Source organism: Artemia sp. Qi Xiang Cuo, chromosome 11, assembly GCF_049724085.1.
Source record: "Artemia sp. Qi Xiang Cuo chromosome 11, ASM4972408v1, whole genome shotgun sequence".
Lineage (NCBI taxonomy): Eukaryota > Metazoa > Arthropoda > Branchiopoda > Anostraca > Artemiidae > Artemia > Artemia sp. Qi Xiang Cuo.
Genome location: NC_142804.1, coordinates 71,547,553 through 71,557,822, shown reverse-complemented (window position 1 = coordinate 71,557,822; position 10,270 = coordinate 71,547,553). Strand labels below are relative to the sequence as shown.

At 36.3% G+C, this 10,270-nt stretch overlaps 1 protein-coding gene across 1 annotated transcript in view; it reads left to right on the top strand.

Annotated features, from left to right (window-relative positions):
• LOC148947306 (peroxidasin-like) overlaps positions 1-10,270 on the top strand; it is a 170,545-nt gene that overhangs the window by 75,090 nt on the left and 85,185 nt on the right. The window contains exon 8 of the mRNA XM_089096565.1: positions 7,429-7,544. Coding sequence (XP_088952691.1) covers positions 7,429-7,544 — 116 coding nt within the window. The remainder of the gene's footprint in view (positions 1-7,428; positions 7,545-10,270) is intronic.

The window sequence follows — 10,270 nt, the reverse complement described above, 5'->3', positions numbered from 1 at the left end:
AGTTTTCATGTGTGTGTGTAAGTTTTTGTGTGTGTGTGTGTAAGTTTTCGTGTGTGTGTGTTAGTTTTCGGGTGTGTATTTGTAATTTTTTGTTTTTGCGTTTTTTTTTTTGTGCGTGTGTTTTTGTGCTTGTGTTCATTTTAGTTCGTATGTTCTTTTTAGTATTCTTTTTCATGTGTTATTTTTGTTTTTTTGTTTGTTTTTTTGTTTTCGAGTTATTTTTAGTGTGTGTGTGTATTTTTGTTTTTTTTTTTATTTTTTTTTTAATGTGTTTTATTTTTAGCTTTTGTTTAATTTTTTTTATACATGTAAGTTTTTGTGTGAATGTAAGTTTTTGAGTGTGTGTGTTAGTTTTTTTGTGTGTGTGTGTGTTTAAGTTTTTGTGTGTCTTATATTTTGTGTGTGTTTGTTTTGTCGTGTGTGTGTGTTTTTTAGTTTTCGTGTGTGTGTGTGTGTGTAAGTTTTTGTGTGATTGATATTTTCAGTTTTATTGTGTATGTGTTTTTTTGTGTTTGTGTTTGTGTGTTATTTTGGGTGTGTGAGTAAGTTTTTTTTACTGTGTTTATTTTTTCTTGTTTGTGTGTAACTTTTTTTGCGTGTGTGTTAGTTTTAGCGTGTATGTTAGTTTTTGTGTGCTTTTTAGTTTTTGAGTGTGTTTGTTAGTTTTTGTGTGTGCTTTTAATTTTTTGGGTGTCTTAGTTTTTTTTTGTGGGTGTAAGTTTTTTGTGTGTTTGTTTTTGTTTGTGTGTGTTTTTGTGTGTGTGTGTAAGTTTTTGTGTATGTAAGTGTTGTTTGTTTGTGTATGTGTCTGTATGTTTGTGTATGTGTGCGTATGTGTGTATGTGTAAGTTTGTGTTGGTTTAAGTTTTGGCATGTGTGTTTAAGTTTTCGTGTTTGTGTGTTTATTTTTTTTGTGTGTGTGTGTGTGTAAGTTTTTGTGCGTGTGTGTTTTTTTTTTTTTTTGTGTTCTTGTGTAAGTTTTTGTGTGTGTGTGTGTGTGTAAGTTTTTGTGTGTGTGTGTGTAATTTTTTTCGTGTGTGTGTGTGTAATATTTCGTTTTATTTTTTTATTTTGTTTGTTTTTTAGGTGGTTCGTTTTTTTTTATTTGTTCGTGTTTGTGTTTTTTATAGTTTTGTTTTGTTTGTTTGTTTTTCGGGGTTTCGGTGTGTTTTGAGTTTTTTTTGTTGTCTTTTTTTTGTTTTTGGTTGTTCTGTTTTGGGTGTGTTAGTTTGCTTTTTTTGGTAAGTGTGTGCGTGTTTTTTTGTTTTGTCATTTGTGTGTGTGTGTTAGTTTTGTGTGTGTGTGTGTGTGTGTAAGTTTGTGATTGCATTTAATTTTTTTTTTTCATTTTAGAATTCTTGATCTATTTTAATTTTGTTTTTTATTGTGTGTGTGTTTATTTTTGTTTTTGTTTAATTTTTTTCGTTTGTGTGTAAGTTTTCGTGTGTGTGTGTGTAAGTTTTTGTGTGTGTGTGTGTGTGTTTGTAAGTTTTTGTGCGTGTGTGTGTGAGTTTTTTTTTTTTTCATTTGTAATTTTTTGTTTGTGTTTTTGTTTTTGTAATTTTTTTTGTGTGTGTAATTTTTTGAGTGTGTGTGTTTGTTTTCGTGTGTGTGTGTGTGTTTTTTTGTGTGTCTTAGTTGTTTGTGGCATTTACTGGGGTGGGTTGATTTTTTTTTGGGTGTTCTTTTTTTAGTTTTTTTTTTTGTGTTTTTGTTTTTTTTTGTGTGTGTGTGTGTGTAAGTTTTGGTATGTGTGTGTAAGTTTTGGTGTGTGTGTGTATGTTTTCGTGCGTGTGTGTGTTTATGTTTTTTTGCTTTTGTTTAATTTTTTGTGCGTGTGTTTAAGTTTTTGTGTATGAGTATGTTTTTGTGTGCATGTTAGTTTTTGTGTGAATTTAAGTTTTTTAATGTTTGTGTTAGTTTTTGTTTGTGGGTGTTTGTCTTTTTGTGTTTGTCAGCTTTTGTGTGGGGATGTATGTTTTTTGTGTGTGTATGTTTGTTTGTGTGTGTGTGTGTGTGTGTGTGAGTTTTTGTGTGTGTAATTTTTTTTTGTGTGTGTTTATTTAAGTTTGTGTGTGTGTGTGTGTGTGTGTGTAAGTTTCTGTGTGTGTAAGTTTTGTTGTTTGTGTTTAAGTTTTCTTGTGTGTTTGTTTTTAATTTTTGTGTGTGTGTGTGTGTGTATGTAAGTTTTTGTGCGTGTGTGTGTGTGTTTTTTGTGTGTTCATGTGTTATTTTTTGTGTGTGTATGTGTGTGTAATTTTTTGTGTGTGTGTTAGTTTTGGCGTGTGTGTGTGAGTTTTCGTGTGTGTGTGTGTGTGTAAGTTTTGTGTGTGTGTGTGTGTGTTTGAGTATGATTTTGTGTTCTTGTTTGTTTTTGTGTTCTTTTTTGTTTTCGTGTGGATTTTTAAGTTTTTGTGTGTGTTTTTGTGTTAGTTTTTGTGTGTGTGTGTAAGTTTTGGCGTGTGTGTTTTAGTTTTCGTGTGTGTGTGTCAGTTTTCATTTGTGTGTGTAAGTTTTTGTGTGTGTGTGTGTGTAAGTTTTTGTGTGTGTGTAAGTTTTTGTGTGCATGTATGGGGACCGGGGGAGGGCCTTTGGGACCCAGGGAGGGCGTTTGGGGATCCGGGGCCCTTGAGGATTGGGTGGTCTTTTGGGAGCCCAGTGGATCTTTGGGGACTGGGGGTGGACGTTGGGGGGCCGGGGGGACCGTTGGGGGCGGGTGGGCCCTTTGGGCGCCCGGGGGACCTTTGAGGACCAGGGGAGGGCCTTTGGGGGTCTGAGGAGGGCGTTTGGGGGATAACATTTCGAAATTTTTACTTTTTAGTTTACTTTTTGCGGCGCATTCCTGCGGCGCATCCCTGCGGCGCATCCCTGCGGCGCATCCCTGCGGCGCATCCTTTGGCGCTTCCCTGCGGTGCATCCCCTGCGGCGCTTCCCCCGGCGGCGCTTGCCGGGCCCAGGGCGCTGCTCGGGCCGGGGGGCCCTTTGAGGACGGGGGGTGGGCCTTTGGGGTCGGGGGGGCTCTTGGGGGGTCGGGGGGACCTTTGAGGACCAGGGGAGGGCCTTTGAGGGTGTGCGGAGTGCGTTGGGGGGCCGGGGGACGTTTGGGTGTCTGGGGGGCCCTTGAGGACCAGGGGAGGGCCTTTGAGGGTTGGGGTGGGCCTTTGGGGGCGCCGGTGGCCCTTTGGGAGCTTGGAGGGGCCTTTGAGGACCGAGCGCTTCCTTCGGGGTTGGGGTGGTGGGGATCGGAACCCTTTGGGGTTGGGGTAGAGGACCTCACGACACTGTTCAAATGAAACTTGTGTATTATAACGACCACAGAGTTTCACCATTAAATTCTCTTCTAAAATCTCTTCAAAAATCTTCTTTCAAAATGTCTCTTACTGTTTCGCCGAAATAGTTCCATAACCTGTCTAAAACAGTTTCGCCCAAATAATCCCTAAACGTAATTCAGCGTGTTCCTTTTGTTTTTGGCATCTCTGCGCTAATGCATTTCAAATTATTTGGAAACCTGATCCCCGCGCTAAAACAATTCATCGCTAAGATGTTTCTTGGAGAATTGTTTCCATGGCCTTTGGCTATTAATATCCTTTGGAGTTCGACCAAAAGAGTTGTTTCAGAGGCAAAGACATTAATGACTTGGATCTATTCCTGGAGAATCGTTTCTAGGCGAAAATTTTTAAAGTCTGACAGATGATGTCATTGGTTGATTGATCTGTCAAGAAAGGAGAATTAATTTGTTGTTTCTAAGTGGACTTATTTATTCACGATAGGTGAATTGTGGTCGACAGCACAGGTGTTCCAAATTCCGGGAAACTCATAACATTTGGCTTGAACAACAATAACAAATACTATTTCTGGATCATAACATTCGCTGAGAGCGTGCACTTACAACAACAACAACATCGACCTTGACATTCGCTGAGAGCGTGCACTTACAACAACAAATAAATCGACCTTGACATTCGCTGAGAGCGTGCACTTACAACAACAACAACAACATTGACCTTGACAATTGCCTCGGAAACAACAACAACATCGACCTTTGGAAATTTAGGTCATTGACCCCATTAACCACGTGGTTCGTACGGGACTCAATAAGGCCCTTCTACTGTCGTCTTTGATTGTATTCAACAAAATTATTGCATAGCTTTCTTTCAATTTGAAATCAAGGTTTATGATGGCTCTTGAACTAACGTTTTGATTCAACAGCAATTTATACATAATACACTCGAAAGAATCCTCCTGGAAGAACTTTCAAAGATTACCTATGGGTGAAAATGGAATAAGGCAAAATCAGAGGCATCAATCAGCTCTCTTTGTTTCTGACTGTGAGTCCAGGCAAATTCAGTCTCCCGTTTTGCATATAAGTCCAGTGGACATTGTCCATAATGAGCCAACCCAGAGATCTCAATCATCCCCATTGCAATTCCTGTAGGCTTTCCCAGTAGGCATAGCTCATATAATGAGAACAATCTCAGTTGCCCATTTGTCTCCAATTGCCTTGGAGGAGAAGTCAAAACTTGGCTCAACACCGTCAAATCTAACCTCAAGCTGATTGGCGGATTCCGGAGAAATGGTCGCAGATGGGACCCTTCATGGCTCGAAATTGTGGCCCCATTAACCGAAGACCATAACCTATGGATTTCAACAGTCTGTCAGATCCTGTCGCTAGGGAGAGCTACCTAGCTTGGGTCCTGATCCAAGTACAAAGTAAAAGTAAGTCTAATTGCCAATGGCTGATAGAAACTCGTAAACTATTTTAATTGCCCTTATTCTATGACTAACTACCTTAGTTGTGCCCTAGGATGGATTGATGTATGGTAGAATATCTATCAACAAGTGAAATGACATAATTTTTTATAAAATCCAAAAAAGGATAATGCCGGCTTTGCCTCTCACTTAGACTACCTGTCTTGCTTTTTTCTACAATTAAATATATAAAAAAACAAGTTTTTTTTAACTGAAAGTAAGGAGCGACAATAAAACTTAAAACGGACAAAAATAATTTCGTATATGAAAGAGGCTGTCCCCTCTTCAACGCCTCGCTCTTTGCGCTAATTTTTTTATTGTTTTAAAAATAGAATTGTGAGAAAGAGTCGAACTTTAGCGTAAAAAGCGAGGCGTTGAGGAGGGGACATCCCCTTTCATATACGGAATAATTTCTGTTCGTTTTAAGTTTTAATGTCGCTCCTTACTTTCAGTTAGAAAACTTTTTTTTAATTTAATTTCTGACCGTTTTTGAATAAATGCAGGTTTTGATTTTGGCTCACCGTAGATGAATAATCAAAACTAAATGTGCATATTAATGTTACTTTTTTGGGTTAAATGGCTTTCTCGAAAGTTGTTTAATTTATTTACGAATGTCTTTATTAACAATAAATATACGTAACTTACGAATTAACATACGTAACGAACTTCTATATTCATATATTTTTTATATGTATATTAGGGGGTTCGCCTCCTAGTCAATACCTCGTTCTTTATGCTAAAGTTCGAATTTTGTTCCAATTCTTTAAAAATGACCGCTTAATCACAAAGGCCATTAATTAGAATAAATAGCTCTTAAGAAATTACTAAAAATAACTTTAGCGTATAGAGCGAGGCATTGACTAGGGGGCGAAATCAATCATATACACAATAATTTCTGTCCATTGTTAGTTTTGATATTTTGATGTTTTTGAAGTTGCTACTTACTTTCAGTTGAAACACTCGTTTTTGGGTTTTTAGTTTAATTTCTGATCGTTTTTTTTAATAATGTTGGGAAATCCGACGCCCCCTTCATAGCAATGTCCCTTCCCCCATGAAAACTTCCTCCATGGAAATATCATCCCACAAAACCCCCGATCCACCCCCCACACCCTCCCCCCACCCCCCATTACCATAAAAAAAATCATGAAAATGTCTGTATACTTCCCAATAACCATTACTATATGTAAACATTGGGTAATGTCCATAACTTGCATAAAATTTAAGTTTGAGAGGTGTCCTTATGAGTAGTTATCTAAGTACCATTTTGCGTGGGCCCCCGTACCAAACAGGTTTTTCTGGTAGGTATAATCTGGTTTGGTAGGTACAATCTGGTTAGGTGGGTATAATCTGTTTTGGTTCAAGTTCTTCTGACACAATTAACTGAATTTCTATTTCATGATATACAAGTTTTTTGTTAGGTTAAATCCGTGTCAGAAAAACCGGTGTGTCTTTTTTAGTTGCCAATATATTCAATTATTTTTTGTATATATTCAGGTTTCAAATTAGGTTCTTCAACAGTTTTGAATAGTTCATTCAACTTAACACTACTGACATTTTTTGTGAACATTTACATAGAAAATGGATAATTCTAAGCAATTTCTGGTGAGTAGAATTTTCTCATTATTATAATAAAAAGAAATTGTCTTGTCATTAAGTTAAGGAAGAAATTCTTTCCTTACACTGTGTGGTTACCTCTTTTAAAAAGCTTCCTTCATCATTAAATATTAAATGATTCCATGTATTTCAATTTTAGTAAATATTCAAAAAAAAGAGAGACATGTTCACTTTGATTTTGGTTCATTGTATATGAAAACTTTAAATAGAATTTGCATATTAGTTTCGGCCGACATGAAAGGCTGCCTCCCTCTTGAATATCTTGCTCTTTACATTAAAGTTCGAATTTTATTCCAATCTTAAATGTTGGTCTTCCTTTTTTTTCCGTGATTTTAAATATTTCTTAATTTAGGTATAGAACTTTTATAAGCTTTGCATATAATTGTCGACTTTTTTTGTGTTTCATTACTATGGAATTGAAGATCCTATGCCCCCCTGTTAATATTTTGAATAAGTAAGATTTGAGCTAGCTAAGTATAGGGTGAGATATAGGCTAGAGGGCGAACCCTTTATATACTTAATAATTTTTTAGTTTAGGCTATGTCCAGGAGTATTTTTCTTCCTTTTTCTATGATTTTAACTATTTCGTAATGTAGGTATATAATTTTTAAAATATTTTCATATAAAAAAAATATATCATTATCAACTTTTTGTGTTTTTATAATATGGAATTGAAGGCTCAATGCCCTCCGTTAATATTCTGAATGAGTAATAATTGAGCTGGCTAATTAAATTTTGTCATTTTTTTTTTTTTTTTCAAATTTTTGGGGTTTAGTACCATGATATTAGTATGTAAGCGAAGCTTTTATAAAAAAATATTAATGGGAAGAGGGCAATGAATCAATTCTAACACAGTTTTTGTTTACTTGGTATCCGTTAAAAACGAAATTTTTGTGTTAAATAAGTAATTCTTGTATCTTTTAAAAGAGCTTTACGGAGTTTGAGAGAGGCTCTGTTCCTCGATTCCATGTGGTTAGAGGGGGGGTTCATTGTGCAGACTAACTTTCTTTCTGTAAAAAAAATGGGGAAATTATTTTGATACTAATTTTTTCTCTTCTTTTTAAGACAAATTATGAAGAATTCGCTGCCCCTCCAGCTGAAAAGAGAGCTATGGCTACCGCAAATAGAGAAAAATGTACTCCTCCTCCATCAAAGAAAGTGCAAGATGACGAGGCCGCCCGGTCAGTGTCGGTCCAAATGCAGTCTGGTCAGAAACTAAAAAGATAGTGGGTCATAAGAATGGAGATCTCCGCTATACAAGCTAGTGACATCGATACTGCATCAATGCAAGTTGCAAGGACAACATTAATCAGATTTTCTAGTTCATTGGACCGGCCCGGACTCTATGCAACCTAGCAAGAAATTCGAGTCAGCCTCATCCGATCAAGATAGGGGGTACATTCCTCTTTAAGCCATGCCAGGGACTTCTGATGTGCAGCCAGAACTTGTAAGTGTATATATTTTTTTTTCCTTTTTTTTCAAAAATAAGACAAATTTTATCATGCGCATTGCTTTTGATGAGTAAAACTTAAAATTTGTTTCTAAACTATTTCATTTTCTTTCATTAACCAAATTAGTGGTATATAAAGGAAAGCTTATAAAGCTGAAATAGCTTATCACGCATTTCTATAAAAAAAAAACTTACCTTGTAATTTCTAACCAAGACGCATTCTAATGCAATAATTCCAATATTCGTTTTAAAAAAAAAAACTAGCTATTTGAAATACAAGCAGTTCGCAGTTTCACAGATCGTTCTCTAAGTGCTGTATATTTTACTCTGAGTAGTCGTACATATCCGTCGTTTATCAAATTATTCCCATCGTTATTTAATCCGATTTAAATTTTTAGTAGGGTTTCATGTGACCGGATGTGTATTTGCGATAAGAAAGTCTTTTTTAATAATCACTGATTATGTCTTTCACAATGATACGAAGAAACATTATTTTGGGCAAACTCAATTCAAGCAATTATTTTCGTTGAAAGATGCATTCGAGAAAGATTTTGAGAATGTTTTATTTGAACAGTGCTGTGAAGTCCGATATCCCAACTCGAAAGGGCATCGATCCTCCTACCTCGAAGGAAGCTCCCAGTTCCCAAGGGTCCTCCCTGGGAGGGGTTGGGGGGGGGGTAACTTTTTAGTTAAAAAAAATTGTTTGATAAAAAAGAAAAAAAGAAAAGTGTGTTATAATTGTGATAAAACTTTTGTCAAAAAAACAAAAAAAACTTAATCCATTCATTTTCTAGTTTCAGGGGGACGCTGGGAAAACTTATGCCTTCCCGGGCCCAAGAATTCAAAGTATCATGGGTAATTGCCTCTTCTCACTAGAGGATGTTAATGAAAGTAAATTACTTGATAACCCTATAGATTTTTTATTTATAGGGGAATAAGTGGACAGTCTTATGCAAATTGTTGGATCTATCTCTTCCTGGGACATTTTAACGATAAATATATTATTTTTGAACAAACAGGGACAGGACATGAAAATAGTGCTATGTCCCCAGAATTGCGTGAATTTTATTTGTTAGAATCTGCTCTGAGTCATTTGCAAACATGCAGGGTAGATTGTAGCCTTACCGAGGAAAACGCGAGCATTATTTTAATTGACCCCGTGAAAGTTCTCCAGAGCTATATCGACAGAATTCGAGCACTTATTGAGATTCAGATTCAGAATTGGGGAGGTCGGGGGGGAGTTAAAGCATCGGTGAATCAAAAAGTTTACTTACAAAAGAGAACATACGGGGATATTTTTATTTTCACTTTTCGACAGGAAATCAGACTTTTTATCCAGGTCTAAACGATTTTGAAGACAACTTATTCAACTGGGCGAATAAACTAATTTCAACTTTGGACACGTTTAGTGAGAGTGGTAGTGGGTTCACCATTCTAAATATTGAACGCATGGATCTGAATCTCGGTGGATTTAAAAAAAACTTTATTTTAAGGGAGGGCGAGGTAAAAGAATAAATTGCCATCTAGGTTTGACGGCTACAGGAGGGGCTCAGGTTTCAGATTTGACACGGGACTGAAATTCTTTAAGTATGTATTTTTAGCAGCAGCCCATAAAACATTAAACAAAGATTCAAGAGTAAAAATTTCGACGGACTTGCACTTAACGTGGTAAAAATTTTCCATAAATTAATTTTTTTTTGTTTTTAGGTAATGTTTGCGTTGTCATTAAATTAATTATGCTTATGTGAGAAAGCAAATGAATATGTGGGGTGGGGGGTTGTTGTTCTCCAGAACGACACTGAATTTGTAGATGGGGGAAAAAACCAAATAGAAAAGGGGTTTTGTACTCAGTGAGGACACCGATGGTGGAAAATGTTAAAAATTTTGTATAGATTATTGATCCGCATCCTAAAAATATAAATTCCAATAGTCATTTTTTTGCTGTTACAGTAATAAATCGACTTCTATCTCAAGGTTTTTAGAAAGGAGAACGCTTCTTTTGCCCCCTGTGACTTTCACCATTTAGATCAGAGCGAACGTTTTCAGACCATATGAACCGTTGTAAAATTCATGGAAATCAGAGAATAGAAATGCCGGCAGAAGGCAAAGACATTTTACAATTTAAAAATTTCCAAAATTCCCTTCTGTAATCTGATAAAATGTCTTTAGATTGTGAAACAAGACTGATTGAGGTATCGGACCCATTAAGGCTAAATCTAGTCAAGGACCTTGGCCTAGTTACATATTCCTATGCGCACGCCCAGTATGATTGAAAAAATGCCATGCACTTTGATGAGTTTTTTTTTACTATGGCTATAGATGGCCATATAGAAAAATTAGTGAGATCCTTAGTATAATTAACAAGGAAGGCTCTTGCACGGTTCCATCTTATTAACTATCCAATGACCTTGTCTGCTAAAGAACCACTGGTATTGAAAAAGAGAGCAATGTTCCGGG